This window comes from Miscanthus floridulus, chromosome 19 (genome assembly GCF_019320115.1).
Source record: "Miscanthus floridulus cultivar M001 chromosome 19, ASM1932011v1, whole genome shotgun sequence".
Taxonomy (NCBI): domain Eukaryota; kingdom Viridiplantae; phylum Streptophyta; class Magnoliopsida; order Poales; family Poaceae; genus Miscanthus; species Miscanthus floridulus.
In genome coordinates this window covers 86,639,604-86,656,281 of record NC_089598.1, presented here as the reverse complement: position 1 = coordinate 86,656,281, position 16,678 = coordinate 86,639,604, and the positions used below count along the sequence as shown (strand labels likewise).

Here is a 16,678-nt window from a genome sequence, read left to right as displayed (position 1 = left end):
GTAATTAGGACCTTATCAATAGAAAAAATATCTAATAGATCTCATGTCATTTATAACTAGCAGTGAACTTAGCGGATACGGGGTGTTCGGCTGGTAGATATGTGCACTGTAGCTCAGATGATTTTGGATGATTAAATAGTATTCTGTGAAGAGAATAAGCTAAACAAGCTGAAACAATCCGAGACCGTACCGGCCGAACACGCTTATGATAGCACGCCCAATACACTAGTACTACTATCTGGGATATACACTATGTTCGTTTATGCTAAAATTTAGTTTATGCTGATGCTTATACTGATTTATTGTGAGAGAAAAATATTATTCGTTGGCTGAAAAGTAGTTCAAGCGAACATGGTGATAGATTTATTTGCAAGAAAAACGCTTTTCTCAACTATATATCTTTCCCTTCTTTATTATTTTTATATTATATCTAAGAGCATCTCAAGGGTCTATCTAAATCTCACTTTCTAAATCATCATTTGGAGAGCCATCTGCAGCTTTCTATATCTTTCCACTTTACAACTGCTTTTTTTATATCTTGTATATACTCTAGAGATCATTTTTCGCTATCTATCTTTGTCTAGCGAGAAATCTAGAATAGATGATGTTGTTGAAATGTATTTTTTTATTAAAATCACTCTTTCTAGTAATTAGAAAGGATCTCGAGTCTCTTGGAGTTTCTCTAAAGGAGCCATTATTTGTTTTAGATGATATATATATTATCTATATACTAGCATATAGGAATGGGATATCCTCTGATGAATAGCCAGCATTTGCAATGCTGAGGACGTGAGGAGGGCCACACCAAAGCAACCAGCGACGGCCTTTGACAAAAGGAAAACCGCTGCTTTCTCCCCTGCTTTTATGCCCCCCTCGTCTCTTCTCTTCGTGTCCCACTCACTCGCCACCCCACCCCCTAATATTCTCTCTCCGCTCTGCACCTCTTCTCGTCTCCTTCCTTCCGCTTCCTCCGTCCCCCACCCCCTGGCCCCTGCGGCTCCTGGTTGCCCCTCACGCCAATGCAGCTCCCCCCTGTTTCGTTGCTTTGACCAAAATTGTCCCACCGGATCACATCCCCTTCACGCCTCCTGCTCGAATTCCTAACGCCCGAGAAACCAAGAACCCGGGTGTGCCCGCTGGGCGACGCCGTCACCTTCACCTAATCCCAACTCCCCCCACTAGTCCTCACAACTGTCCCTCTTCTTCTCTTCGGTTACAAGAGCAGACCGGAGTTACCGGGCAGTGGAGGCAGCGATGAAGAGCCCCCCTGTCATGGATCCCGAGGCGCCGCCGCCGCCGGGCACTCCTCCCTATGAAGACGAGGTATGGTGGGCTGGTGGCCGGAGTTGTCTGGTGTTTCAAAGGTCCAATCTTGTCGGGGCGGCTCATGTTCTCGCCGTCGCCGTTTTTCTTGAATCTCGGAATGCCCATGTCCGTCGGTTTTCTTGCGATCTTGGTCCTGAAATGTGCTGATTTCTTTTTGTTTGTGTGGCTGCGCTGTGTCGTCTCGTCTGCAGGAGGAGGAGGAGAAGCGGGGAGGACGGAAGGGGGTGCCGTGGCGGATGACGCTGAGCCTGGCGTACCAGAGCCTCGGCGTGGTGTACGGCGACCTCAGCACGTCGCCGCTGTACGTGTACAAGGCGGCGTTCGCGGAGGACATCCAGCACTCGGAGAGCAACGACGAGATCCTCGGCGTGCTCTCCTTCGTCTTCTGGACGCTCACGCTCGTCCCGCTCCTCAAGTACGTCTGCGTCGTCCTCCGCGCCGACGACCACGGCGAGGGCGGCACCTTCGCGCTCTACTCCCTCCTCTGCCGCCACGCGCGCGCCGCGCTCCTCCCGCCAGGACGAACCGCCGCCGGCGACGAGGACCAGTTCTTGGACGGAGCTGGCGGTGGCACCAAGAAGGCTAACGGCAATGCTGCGACGCTGGGCGGGGGCGCCGCCGCCAGCGTCAGGAGGCTGCTGCAGCGGCACAAGGTCCTGCAGCGGGTGCTGCTCGTGCTGGCGCTGGTGGGCACCTGCATGGTGATCGGCGACGGCGTGCTCACGCCGGCCATCTCCGGTGAGTCCGCGATCGCCCTTGCCTGATGATGGGCTGTTCTGGACTTGTTTGGGCTGTGTTGGTGTGCTGTCTAGTTCTGATTCTGACATGCTGCTCTGCTGTTGCAGTGTTCTCTGCGGTCTCCGGGCTGGAGCTGTCCATGGAGAAGGAACATCATAAATGTAAGGATCCAATCATTGCCCTTCTATTGATTTTGTATTTCTTGAGTCTAGATTTGTCTTTGTAGCTTTATAGGTACTGTTCGTCGATTCAAGTTGTTAGTTAAATGAATCAGGGCCCACCTCAAAGTTTCGTGATGCAATCATACAATTTCCCTAGTGTTGCGTCCCGGTCTTGTTTCAGCGACTGCTTCTTACCTGTGAGATGTGGGGCAAGAGTGGATTTGTGGTATTTGGAGTTTCTCATAGGAAAAGGTGGTCAAATCAGATGCCATGTAACTGAAGCATTTGGTTCGCGGAAGTTGTAATGCCAGGGTGTGAACTGTTGAACGCAATCACCTCATGTTATGTCTGTTTAATCAGAAGATGTGGTGGAGTATACAGTTCATCCTGTGGAAGGTCTTTGATTCTTTGACTGGGACCAGGAACAGGAACAGATCATCAAAAAAGACGATCTCTTAGTACTGATGTATACTGACAGTTTCCATGTGTAGCAAAATCGAACTGTTGGTCAACATTCATGCTGTTACATGGAACTCAAACTACTCACCTTGTTTCAAGATATAGTAGGTAGAGGTATTAAACTGAACTACTCGTCAAAGAGGAAGGATAATGGTTCTCAAGTAAGATATGCTACCCAAATTTATGTTATGTTAGTATATGAAAGTGGGATGGAAGAAAGATGGTACCACGTAGTAAGATTCAGGAACCTGGGGAAAAAGGGCCACCTGTGCTGAAAGAAGTTCACATTTGTCAAGGTCTAAATTGTGAGGCAAAGGACCCTATTCTTGACTTTTGAATTAATAATGTTCCCTTTGTCAAGTTAATTATGACTTGACTTTATTCTGATTCCTTTTTGTGTCGATAAGGTGCTGTTTTGTTCCAAGTCCCTTCTCTGTATGAAGTTCTGCTATTGTGAATCTGCAGATGTGGAACTTCCTATTGCCTGTATCATACTCGTTTGCCTGTTTGCACTGCAACACTATGGTACACACCGGGTTGGCTTCATTTTTGCTCCAGTCGTGATCACATGGCTCCTATGTATAAGCGTGATCGGTGTTTACAATATTATTCACTGGGAACCCACTGTATATCGAGCATTATCTCCGTATTACATGTACAAGTTCTTGAGGAAGACACAGAGAGGAGGTTGGATGTCCCTGGGAGGAATACTGTTATGCGTAACTGGTACTGTGCTCAGCAAACCATTTCTGAACCTTTTGCCTTGATCTTTGGAATGTCTCTTACTACAAGGTGACCCTCTCGCTCTTTCAGGTTCTGAAGCAATGTTTGCTGATTTGGGGCATTTCAACCAGTTGTCAATACAGGTGAAGAAATGTTTGCTGCAAACTAACTTTTTCTGCATTCCATCCTAGAAGCAGTATATGGCGAATTATTCTCTGATAAAAATTTCTTGGGCAGATTGCTTTTACATGCATGGTGTATCCAGCATTGATCCTTGCATACATGGGACAAGCAGCTTATCTGTGTAAGCATCATATCTTGGAAGGTGACTACAGGATTGGATTCTATGTGTCTGTGCCAGGCAAGTTATTCTCGTCAGTTCTTATCATCAGAGATGCGAACAATATCATGATATCAGACTCAGTGCTGATTGTTAATGTTTACAATTTAACATTTCAGAGAGAATTAGGTGGCCCGTTATGGCAATTGCTATTCTTGCAGCAGTTGTGGGAAGCCAAGCTGTCATCACTGGTACATTCTCAATGATCAAGCAGTGCACTTCTCTGGGCTGCTTTCCTCGGGTGAAGATAATTCATACATCTGCCAAAGTACACGGGCAAATATACATCCCTGAGATCAATTGGATTCTGATGATACTGTGCTTAGCTGTAACCATTGGTTTCAGGAACACAAAACACTTGGGGAATGCATCAGGTACGCCAATGTTAATATCTTTTTATTATAGACTTTAAACTAACGAATTTTCTCGGGTGATAACTATCATCATACATACTAAAAGTGAGTAGTAATGGCTGTCCATCTCACATCTACTTGTTATTTTTATGTAGGATTGGCTGTTATAACCGTCATGCTGGTCACAACGTGTCTGATGTCCCTGGTGATAGTCTTGTGCTGGCATAAGAGCATATTTCTTTCAATTGGCTTCATTGTGTTCTTCGGAACCATTGAGGCACTGTACTTCTCAGCCGCACTCATCAAGTTCAGGGAGGGAGCCTGGGTCCCGATCGTCCTTGCTTTAATCTTCATTTTGATAATGTGCATCTGGCACTTTGGCACCATTAAGAAGTATGAGTTTGACGTCCAGAGCAAGGTCTCCATCAACTGGCTCCTTGGTCTCAGCCCAAACCTCGGTATCGTTCGTGTCCGCGGCATTGGCCTCATCCACACCGAGCTCGAAACCGGCATCCCAGCTATCTTCTCGCATTTTGTCACCAACTTACCAGCCTTTCACCAGGTAGCCTCAATTCTTCTTAGCCAATTGATGACTCCATTGTCCAAATTCAGACATGGATTCAGAAGTACGTCTACCCTGCTATTGAGTATTGACCATTGTCGGTGATGACCAGGTACTCATATTTATGTGCATCAAGAATGTGCCAATACCACATGTCCGGCCTGAAGAGCGGTTCCTCGTTGGAAGGATCGGCCCGAAGCAGTACAGAATCTACCGGTGCATCGTCAGGTACGGCTACCACGACTTCCACAAGGATGACATTGAGTTCGAGAAGGAGCTAGTGTGCAGCGTCGCGGAGTTCATCCGGTCAGGGTCGTCCAAGTTGAATGGCATGCCTGAGTTCGACGACGAGGAGCAGCACATGGCGGTCGTCCGCTCCAACAGCATCCGCATGCTCGAGGAAGAGGCCACCACAGTGGAGAAGACCGTCGGCCCGTCCCAGGCCAGCAGGGAGATACAGTCGCCGTCGCCGACCCCGGTGGTTGTTCCCAAGAAGCGGGTGCGGTTCGTGCTGCCGGCAGCGAGCCCGAAGCCGAACGCTGGCGTGCAGGAGGAGCTGCAGGAGCTGTCCGACGCGCGGGAGGCTGGCATGGCGTTCATCCTGGGCCACTCGCACGTGAAGGCGAAGAGCGGGTCCAGCTTCCTCCGGCGGTTCGTGATCAACTTCTGCTACGACTTCCTGCGGAGGAACAGCCGAGGACCCAACTACGCCGTCTCCATCCCGCACGCCTCCACGCTGGAGGTGGGCATGATGTACTATGTCTGATCTGACTGAACCCCTGAAACTCTGATGAGAGGGAGAAATATAGGAACGGGAAAAGATAAGAGGAAATGAAACAAAAAAAAGTTTTCAGCTGTATATGCTAGATTTTGCAAGTAACTGCTGGTGAGTGCCGTTGTAAATGCAACTTGATTTCCTTCTTAGGCCTTCAGCTTCTGTCGTAAATAGGACTACCAAAATTTCTTTTTTTCCTTCGGTGGAGAAAACTTCTTATGAGTTCTGCCATCGCCAAAACATCAAATGAATCTGAAGTTCTCAACTATTATAAGATCAGCCAAGAATCAGAAGAGTGCCATTTCCAATTCTGTCACACCATGGGCTCTGCTGGCCTGGCACGAACGTTGAAGTCCCTGTGCATCACCGGGCACCTGTCCAAGGCCGTGAGCCTCCTGTGCCAGAGTCCCGTGTGCCCCGGCGCTGGAACCTACGCGCTTCTGCTGCAAGAATGCGTGAACCGGAGGGACGCGAGGCTCGGCAAGAGGATCCACGCGCGCATGGTCGCCACTGGGTTCCGCTGCAGCGCGTACATCACCACCAAGCTGCTCATCTTCTACGCCAAGATCGGGGACCTCGGTTGCGCGCAGAAGCTGTTCGACGGAATGCCGCAGCGGAGCGTCGTCGCGTGGAACGCCATGATCTCCGGGTGCGCGCGCGGCGGCGGCGCGGAGTCGCAGGAGAGGGCCGTGGAACTGTTCGCCGCGATGAGGGCGGAAGGGCTGGCGCCGGACCAGTTCACGTTCGCGTCGGTGCTGTGCGCGTGCGCGAGGCTGGCCGCGCTGGGGCACGGCCGCCGCGTGCACAGCGTCGCGGTCAAGTCGGACGTGGGCGGCAACGTCTTCGCCAACAGCGCGCTCGTGGACATGTACCTCAAGTGCAGCTGCCCCGAGGACGCACACCGCGTGTTCGCGGCCGCGCCGGAGCGGAACGTCACGATGTGGACCGCGGTCATCTCCGGGCACGGCCGGCAGGGGCGCGTCGCCGAGGCGCTGGCGCTCTTCGACCTGATGGCGGCGGATGGGCTCCGTCCCAACGACGTGACGTTCCTCGCCGTGCTCTCGGCGTGCGCGCACGGCGGGCTCGTGGACGAGGGGTTGAGGCGCTTCTCCTCGATGTCGTCTGACTACGGCCTCACGCCAAGGGGCCCGCACTACGCGGCGGTGGTCGACATGCTCGCGAGGGTTGGCAGACTACACGACGCCTCCGAGCTCGTCAAGAACCTGCCGGACTGCCAGGAGCACTCCGTGGTCTGGGGCGCCATTCTAGGCGCCTGCAGAAAGCACGGTGGAGACGTGGAGCTTGTCGAGCTCGCCGCGCGGCGGTTCTTCCGGCTGCAGCCTGGAAACGCCGGGAAGTATCTGGTCCTGGCGAACACGTACGCTGCCCGCGAGATGTGGGATAGCATGGCTGGCGCGCACGAGGCCATGAGGGCGCTCGGCTTAAAGAAGGATTGTGCCTGGAGCTCCGTCGAAGTGCAGGGCGAGAAGCACATTTTCCTCGTCGGAGACACGTACCATGACGAATACTCGGCAATATATGAGGTCTGCAATGCATTGGCCTCCGCCGTCGCTGAGCAATCCGTGCGACCAGTGGATGGTGCCAGTTATTGTTGATCGCTATGCAATGGTCTGCGTGGTGACTGCTGCAATTCAAAATGGAATTGCCTCGCTTCTCTGGCAAGTGGCAAAAACATCCTGCACAGAATTGTCATCTAGTATGATCTGAATGCCTCATTCTCGTCTGAGCAGTTTTAGTCCAAAAGTTTATCGGCTCATTCTTGTTGTCCATATAAAAGTACGTGACAGAAGGAAGTTTACAATTACAAGTGAGCAAGACTTTCAGGTTTGCTACACTGTACCAGAGCCTGATGAAAACTGAAAGAGTAGAGGAAGCCCACAAAGATAACCTGGGGAATAAGTTAGCAGAGCAAAGGACAGGATGTTACGAGGTACAGGTCCATCTTTCTTTGGCCATTTGCTCTGTGCCTGTCAGTCACTACTCAGTAGGAATCTTTACCTTGCTTTCAGAAGCAGCATCTACCACAAGATCGCATCAACTGCTCAGGTCTCCCAATCATGCAGGCTTCGAATATCACATCGAGCTGTGAATTGGATGATCCTTGCAGAGCTGTGATATTGTCAGGGTTTGGAGGTCCACTACTGATATGTTTTCTTCAGTCCTCTTATCCCCTTTATCATTGATTCAGTCAAATCCGACAAACTGTCCATGACTTGACTGACAAGAAGTACGATCAGACCAAATCCGGAGTGAATAAGAAAAACTCAAGTGATTCATCTATTGAGCTTCTGGGAGTTTGACATTAAGATGTAGAACAGTTGATCTCTCAGAAAGAAAACCAAAAGAGGTCAGTTCCCCTGATACATCTATTCTCTATTGTACCATAGTGATCTGAAATGAAACCTTTTAAAATACAAATTGTTTATTACAGTTGATATAAACATGGGAAAAAAGAAGGGTAAAAGGAGACAACAGAACATGTACAACTTTATCATGTTCTTGTTAGGATCGTAGGATTGGTATCTCTGTGTGTAACCCGTAGATCCGCCCTAGACAATAGCGTCGTGACCTCGCGGACACCGGTGTCGAGGTAGCTCCGGCTCGGTGGCGAGGTACAGTGGTGGTCCAGAGGGGCCGGCAGGGGAACGACGGCGGTGGTGGCGGACTCATCCCGTCGCTGGCAGCACTCTTTAGGATCGGATTAGGGTTTCTCTGTAGGTGGGTGGCGGCTCCGTTCAACCTCGTTCGACGAGCCCTGATCCCTACCTTACCTTTTATATGTGCTGTGCGACAGGGGCCCACCAACCGGATTAGGGTTGGGCTCCCCCGATCAGGGAGCAGAGATAAGGGTCCAATAGGCCGTTGGGCCTATTGGTGGAGATCAACTAACATTCTCCCCCTTGATCTCATTCCATCTTTCACTTTCATATCATTTACTTTTGTTCATTCCATTACAGATTAGCTCATAGAGCATATTTCATCGTCACAGTCCATTGCCGATAGATTTAACAGCTACAACTCACTACTCTGTTCTGAAATAGATACTTATCTTTTGGGCCTTCTTTTGTCCAGGAATTTTATAGGCTTTCCCTTAAATCCATGCTAGCTACATGTTCTCTGAACACCATGTCCTCTGAATATGTTGGGTGGTAAGCCTTTTGTAAGCGGATCCGCGAGCATCCTTTCTGTACTTATATGCTCAAGACTTATGACTTGATCCTGGACTTTATCTTTCACAACATAATACTCTATGTCAACGTGTTTGGCAGGACCACTTGACTTATGTTGTGAGCATACTGTACTGCCAGATTATAATCGCAGTATGACTTTAAGTGGTCTATAGATGTCGTCAACCACCTTCAAACCGGGTATAAACTTCTTTAGTAAGTTTACCTGCCCGTTACCTCATAACACGCTACAAACTGTCATACATTGTGGACGATGTACTGACGGTTCGCATTGAGCTTTTCCATGAAATAGCTCCCCTTTGCGAGATGATAGAAAATCCACGTCTGGATATGCATTCACTCTCGCATAATCAGAATCTGAATATTCCACCATGTGGAGTGAATCAAATCTTCTATATGTCATCATGAGGCCTTTCGTTCCTTGCAAATAATGCAAGACTTTCTTTACTAATTTCAGTGTTCTATTCCAGAATTGCTCTAGAATCTGCCAAGTAAAACCCGGTAACAAATGCCAAGTCAGGGCGCATACATACTTGAGCATGTTGCAAGCTTCCGACAGCTGAAGCATATGGAACCACTTTCACTTTATCAATTGAGCTCATATTGGTTCTTAGGGCATTGAAAATCCCCATATCTGTCGCCCTTAACTATAGGAGCAGGTGAGGGACTACATTTGTGCATACTGAATTTCTTTAAGATCATTTCTATGTATGCCTTTTGTGACAGTCATTATACCATTTTTCTTCTATCTCGGTGAATCTCGATCCCTAGAACGAACGAGGCTTCATCAAGATCTTTCATATCAAGTTTTGAGGACAAAACTTCTTTGTCTCCTGTAGTAGACTGACATCACTACTAGCAAGTAAGATATCATCCACATACAGGACAAGGAAGATAAACTTCCCATTCTTAAACTTTGCATAGACACAATTGTCCTCTATATTCTCTTTTAAAACCCAAAATTCTTTATTGACTGATCAAACTTCAAGTACCACTGTCTTGAAGCTTGTTTTAATCCATAAATGGATTTCTTTAGGCGGCATCCCATTCGTTCTTTTCCTTCCATGACAAAACCTTTTGGTTGTGCCATGTAAACATTTTCCTCCAAGTCTTCGTTGAGAAATGCCGTCTTTACATCCATCTGATGTAATTCTCAATCGTAATGTGCCACTAATGCCATTATGATTCTGAAGAAAACTTTACATGAGACTGGAGAAAATGTCTCATTATAATCAATCACTTCTCTTTGCATAAAGCCTTTTGCCATAAGTCACACTTTATATGTCTCTATATTCTCTTGAGAGTCATGTTTAGTCTTGTAGACCCATTTATAGCCTACTGTTTTGACTCCTTTAGGAATTATTTCCAAATCCCAAACTTTATTGACATTCATTGATTTCATTTCATCTTCCATAGCCTCAAGCCACTTTGATAAATGATCACTTCTCATGGCTTCTTCAAATGAGGTGGGATCATCCTCCATTTGAAATTCCTTAGTGTTATACACTTTATAATCAGCAGAAATAGCTGATTTTCTAACTCTTTGAGACCTTCTAGGGGCCTCCACACTTGACACAACTTCCGTTTGAGGATATTGTTGCTCCCCCTCATGTGTGGCAATAGGTTCTATAGGATCCTGAGGACCAGGTTCCTCATCGTCATTCATTGTTGCCACAGGTGGGATAACAACAGGTGCTGGCGCCACAGTATCTAGCACTGTCGGTGCAGCTATAGCAGGTAGTGAGAAAAATGGCTCATGAATCATTGGAGTGGACGCATACACCCGCTTCACTTCAAGGACAATTTCTCGAGCTACCATTCTCCCCCCTCATCTTTTTATCCTCTAGGAAAACAGCGTGTCTCATTTCCACAAACTTTGTATATCTCTCTGGACAGTGGAAAACGAAAACCTTTTGACTTTTCTGTGTTGCCAATGAAATGGCATCTTACTGTTTTGGGATCTAACTTTCCAATGTTTGGGTTAAATACTTTAGCCTCAGCAGGGCTCCCCCACACACATGCAAGTGGTTTAGTGAGGGTACACTTTCTGTCCACAACTCATACGGTGTTTTGGGCACCGATTTACTTGTTACTCTTTTGAGAATATGAATGGGGTTTTTAACGCCTCCATCCACAGGCTCAACTGTAAGATGGAGTAACTTATCATACTGCCCACCATATTCATCAGGGTACGATTGATTCTTTTAGCTACTCTATTCTGCTGAGGTTCACCCGGTATAGAATACTGGGCTATTATGCCATTCTTTTATGGTATGCCGACCGCAGTACTCCCCTACGGTCAGACCTGACTATCTTAATCTTTAATATCTTGATTTTATCCAGTACATCTTTTCTTTATTTGATTGGATAAATATAGCCATAATGGGAGTACTCATATGTGAATGTTATGAACGAATCATAACCATCCACACTCTTTACAGGAAACTGACCACAGATGTCTGTGTGAATAATCTGTAGAATTCCTGCGCTTCGTTTGTCATCTTTTCTTAATTCTTTTTACATATTTTCCTTTTATGCATTCTCTGCATTGTTCTAAAACTGAGAGCTCTAATGGAGGAAGAATATCATTCTTAACTTGTCTTTCCATTCCCCCCCTCGAAATATGGCCTGAACGATAGTGCCATAATTTCGACAACGCATCGTGAGCTCTCTTATGCCACAATTTCCAGAGTAACACTCTGTGACCAGCTGCTTTATCAGCTAAGTGGCATATGTCTTTGTAGAGCCAGTGAACTGACTCTTTATTCTATCGAGGTACTGGTGACCGTGTCACATTCTAGGATTGAGCCCACAATTACAGGTTCAATCATGTTCTTTATCACAGCCAAACATTTCTTGTTTGCAGTGACCCACTTCCTATGCTCAAAAGCCATAGGATATCTTTTGGGATTCAAAATCCCTTTCTTTAGTTGCCCAAGTGGCATCATTCTCTTTTGTCTCCCTCACTGGTGCCACAATCTCAGTGGAACACGGTGAGGTGACTACCCAGTCCACCTTAGACAAGATGAAAATCAGGTCAAAACTTTTCTTAACATAAAAACAACACCATTTGCATGCCTTGATTCCAACGTTGATCAAAATCAAAACATACAATTATTCTTATACACTAATTCTACATCACCGTTGGGCAGAAATAGAATTAATGCATAAATTTTTAACTTTCACAACTGTTCTTACACACAATTCTACATCACCGTTGGGCAGAAGTAGAATTAATACATAAATCACTAAAATTAATATCTGTTCTTATACACTAATTCTACATCACCGTTGGGCAGAAGTAGAATTAATGCATAAATCATTAACATTACGATATTGTTATTAACAACGTTGGTCAGAAAACAACAACGTCATAATCATATGTAAACTCTTTTTCTCCAATTAAATACCACATTGATTTAAAATAACTGAAGAATCAACATTTTCTTTAGCAGCGGAAAAAATCTCTTTTTCTCCAATTAAATACCACGTTGGTACAAATTAACTGGAGAATAAACAATTTCTCTAGCCGCGGAAAAACTTCTCCTTTTCTTGAATTTTACCCACAGGGAAAATTGTATTTTTCTATTTCCTTTAATCCATTAATCAATTTCCAGCAAAATAAACATTTACTGGAAAAACTTTTCTTCTCCAGTTAAATATCATGTCGGTTCAAAATCACTGGAGAATATCTTTTCTTTAGCAGCGGAAAACATATACTCAATTTCTTGAATTTTACACATAGGTAAAATATCTTTTTTCTATTTTTTGAGCCATTAATTCATTTTCTAGGAAATAAAAACTTTACTAGAAAATGAAAAAACAAAAAAAAACTAATTGATTCTTTCTCAGTGTTCTTTGATTGGGCTGGAACTGCCACAGTGGCCCGGCCCACCATTGCCTTTCACTCTCGCGCTCGTGCGCCGCGCTGACCCAGGCTGCAACCTGGGCCTGGGCCGGCAAAGCGGCCTGCCGCTCGCGCCCGCCTAGGTTGAAAGCCTGCCCGTGCTTCCATCGCCGTCAGATCTCATCCGACGGCCATCCTTTCATCTCGGCCGAATAAAAACCTCCTCCGGCCGCGGTCAGCAAAACCCTAGCGTTCATTCGGTTCTTTCCTTTCTCTCTCCATCTACGCCGCTCTCTTCTCTCTTTGCGCACCGCAGTCGCAACCGAGCGACGAGCTTTGACGGCGAGAGCAAGCAGCGAGCCCCGGCGCCGTCGCCGGCCCCCTCGCCGGCGTGCGCGCTCCCCAGCGGGTGAGCACGCCGCCGTCGAGTGGCCTGGCCGCGGCGCCCCTGTGGCCTGTCCCGGCGAACAGTTCACCCGGGTTCGGCCCACTTTTCCCCGCGCGCCGGCATGACAGCAACGCTGCACGGCGGCGAGGTAAGCCACCCCCTTCCCCTTCTTTCCCCTGCGGTTTTGATTCTCTTTTTCTATTCTCAGATTCGACCGATTGGGGATAGTTAGGGTTAGGGTTTCTTTTCTCTTTAGGGTTTTACTGTTTATCTACCCCGTGATGTCTTCACGGATTTGAGGTTCGGTTTCCAGTTGAAACCATGTTTTCATCTCTATCCCAAAAACCCGATCTAGGGTTTGGATGTTCCTTTTCTTCACTTTTCCCGAACCCGATCTTGGGTTAGGGTTCGATTGAACCCTATTCTTGTTTTCTTTTGGTTTGATTCAAGATCTGTGAGATTATCCCCTTCCCCTCTTCATTTCTTTGGTTCTTGTGCTCGGATTTCATCCGATTTGGGTTTCTTTTCTTTTCGGGTTCGATTCCGATTGGGATGAGGGGGTTAGGGTTCCGAATCTCTTCCCTTCCCCTTCTTCTCTTGGGATTAACCCGATTTAGGATGGGGTTACAAATTAGGGTTAGGGTTTCATTTTCTTTTGATTTCTTTTCCTTTTCGGAGTTCATCCGAATCTCTTCCCTTCTTCCCCTTTTCTTTCTCCGATTTGGACTGATCTCTGTTTTCCGAACCGAAGGTGGGGATTAGGGTTAGGGTTAGGGTTCGTGTGCCGACCCCTGTTCTTTTCTTTCCTTCCTTTCTTTATTTGATCCGAACACGGATCTCTTCTGTTCTTGCCGTGCGCCGGTGTAGAACAGCGGTGCTATCATCTTTTCCCCCCGCGCGGTGGCGGTGGATTTTCTTTCTTCTTTTACCCGGTTAGGGTTAGGGATACAGAGGCAACCTTGGCTCCGATGCCATTGTTAGGATCGTAGGATTGGTACCTCTGTGTGTAACCCGTAGATCCGCCCTGGACAATAGCGTCGTGACCTCGCGGACACCGGTGTCGAGGCAGCTCTGGCTCGATGGCGAGGTACAGTGGTGGTCCAGAGGGGCCGGCAGTGGAACGACGGCGGTAGTGGCGGACTCATCCCGTCGCTGGCAGCACTCTTTAGGATCAGATTAGGGTTTCTTTGTAGGTGGGTGGCGGCTCCGTTCAACCTCGTTCGACGAGCCCAGATCCCCACCTTACCTTTTATATGTGCTGTGCGACAGGGGCCCACCAACCGGATTAGGGTTGGGCTCCCCCGATCAGGGAGCAGAGATAAGGACTGGGCCTATTGGTGGAGATCAACTAACAGTTCTCACAACAAACTTGCCAACAACGAATGAACAAACGGTGGTTCTTTTTTTTCTTTTTGCAAATTAAATGATGAAACTTTCACAATTTGCTACCTTTTCTACTGCTGATTCTGCATCGGTGACGCGGAGACTCGAAACAGTCTCCTTGTCATCACCAATCTCATGGGCACAGCACATTCCTTCCACAAACACATACCTATTTATATCTATGGCTTGTCTGGCAGTGCCTTTACACTGTATTTTTTTCCTGACAACATTACATACAAGACAAGGTTTGTTTGATCTTATCTATCAACTGCTTATGTACCATGAAACTGGAAGGAGTTGAAGACAATCATGAATCAGTATGGGCCTCAGAATGATTCTGCTATGAGTGGGGGACGAGAATGTTCCAACATAGCCTATGCCGACAATGAAGAAAGCGATGGATTGGAGGAATAGGAATATGTAGTAGTGGTTGTTCCCAAATGCAATGTCATAGCATCCACAGAATAAGAGGTAAGCTGCAACACCAAGCTCCATAATATGCAACCCGATTCCACATTAAAGTTTAGCCGCGAGTATAAATAGACGAATCATTTGCCCAATAAAATAGAAACGAATCAGAAAAGACAATTCTTCGTTATGTACCTATCTCCTATCCTTATGCGGGGCTTCTTACATGCCTTGCCTGGCATTTTCATCCTCAGAGCATCACCAAGTTTTTCTGTCACCACCCATTCGTTCACCCTGCCTGCCTCCAATAGGCCAATGAAAGTGGCCTTTGTTCTATGCAACGACATCACATTCTCAAACAGGATCCAGAAGACGATTAAGTGAACTGACCTGCACCATCCAATGGTTTTGATGTTAATCTTTAGGTAAATGTCAGATCATACCTTCAGAGCACAGTGTGTAAGGCATTGTTGATTTTTATTACACCAATTAGTTGATTGGATCACAGAGTTCATGAAAAGATTGGTACCTTGGAGTGCCAACCGCATTGAGAAGGGTTATTATGGTTGGGATATAGACAGAACCCCACTTTGGTATTTCAACCTCAGGAACCAAGACTGTCGCGGGGGTAACAATGCAGTAAAACACAAACGTCACAATGTGTGCTATGATCTTGCGCACAAGGAAGAAGTTGTAGATGACGTGGATTTTCTTCCAAAGTGTCACTTTCTGCAAGAAAGAAAATCAATAACTTGTTAGAAACAAGTATTGGCTGTGTGTGCGCGCGCGCGCCTATATAAATAAAGGCTTTGTACAAGGCACCTTGTTTCTGACGATCTCCATCAACATTTTCCTAAATAAGTTTGCCGGTCCACATGACCATCTGTGCTGCTGATATCGGTACGCTTTGAGTGTACTTGGAAGCTCATTTTTCACTGTGAAGAGTTAACGCCCCGCCCCACAAGAGAATCCGCCATATGAAGAGCGTGAGAGAGAGGTTGAAAGAGACGGACGGAGCTTACCGTTGAAGCCGAAGAAGGCGTAGGTGGAGGAGCCGACCTCCTGCTCCACTGTGAAGTGGTAATCCAGGGACATCTCCTGCATCCTCGCCATCAGGCATTCATCTGCGTTCACTGCTCACGAAAGACCCAGCAACAGCAGCAGCAGACATGTTATGTAAACATGTCTCCTCGATCTCCTCCGCTCCGAGATAACAGAGCTGGCAGTGGCAGCACTGCAGCAGGCGTGGACAGCACCTCGCAATGCGGGGGTGGCCGGGCGGGAACGCAGCGCCGCCGGGGTGGTGCCGGTGCCTGCTCCACTGCTCGTGGATGGAGAATAAAAGGGTGAGGAAGCGGGAGGGGTGGTGGGCTTTGTCGGCTCCCGCAGGGTGCACCAGAATGCGAAGCAGCGAGGAGAGATTTAACGGCGGGGGCAGGGGTGGCGCCGCTGCCAGGTGGTTTTAACCGTTGGTGACTGTGATTCGCTTGGCTGTGCCTGCGGTGGATACAGATTGCTGATGCATGACCTGTTTTCACACAGCACATGCGAACCCATCGACGATCGACCTGTTTTCACCGGGCCATTCCATCATCTACCAGCTGGTTTCTCGGACTGAAAACATAGAGGATCGTTCCCTATTTTTTCCTTCTAAAACTTGTAGTTTTAAAGATATTGAAAGAAAAAAAAACCATCTCCAAAAGTTTCTAATAAATTACTTTTAAAAATCAAATTTGGATCTCACATCTATTTTTTTGCGGCTTTTTTTTCTGTCGCCAGATGTCACAGGGCGCGTCGAACCCCTAACGTCATGACCTCCCTGCCGCCGCCACCGTCAGTAGCAGCAGACAAGCGTAGCAGCCGGCCAGTAGCAGCAGACAAGCACAACAACAACCAATAGACAATCGTGCCGGTCTGTACCATCATCTGATGGACAAGCACATCATCAGTAGCCGGCCACAACCAGCCTTGGCAGGGCACAACGAGTCATAGATGGCCACATCAAC

General features: G+C 47.3%; 2 protein-coding genes and 1 pseudogene across 2 annotated transcripts; 2 read left to right on the top strand and 1 right to left on the bottom strand.

Moving 5' to 3' along the window:
• The first annotated feature begins 906 nt into the window (after positions 1-906).
• On the top strand, positions 907-5,570 carry LOC136527025 (potassium transporter 10-like). The gene is made up of 9 exons (XM_066519622.1): positions 907-1,323; positions 1,518-2,064; positions 2,172-2,225; positions 3,150-3,410; positions 3,498-3,550; positions 3,645-3,768; positions 3,867-4,121; positions 4,256-4,662; positions 4,775-5,570. The coding sequence occupies exons 1-9, from the start codon at positions 1,255-1,257 to the stop codon at positions 5,426-5,428; spliced, it is 2,424 nt and encodes an 807-aa protein (XP_066375719.1). The 5' UTR covers positions 907-1,254; the 3' UTR covers positions 5,429-5,570.
• Positions 5,571-5,655: 85 nt separating this feature from the next.
• Positions 5,656-7,053, top strand: LOC136527026 (pentatricopeptide repeat-containing protein At4g16470-like). Its single transcript, XM_066519623.1, has one exon. It carries the CDS (start codon positions 5,656-5,658, stop codon positions 7,051-7,053), a length of 1,398 nt encoding a protein of 465 aa, XP_066375720.1.
• Positions 7,054-14,528: 7,475 nt separating this feature from the next.
• LOC136526311 (probable glucomannan 4-beta-mannosyltransferase 9) lies at positions 14,529-15,800 on the bottom strand (annotated as a pseudogene).
• Positions 15,801-16,678: the final 878 nt, after the last annotated feature.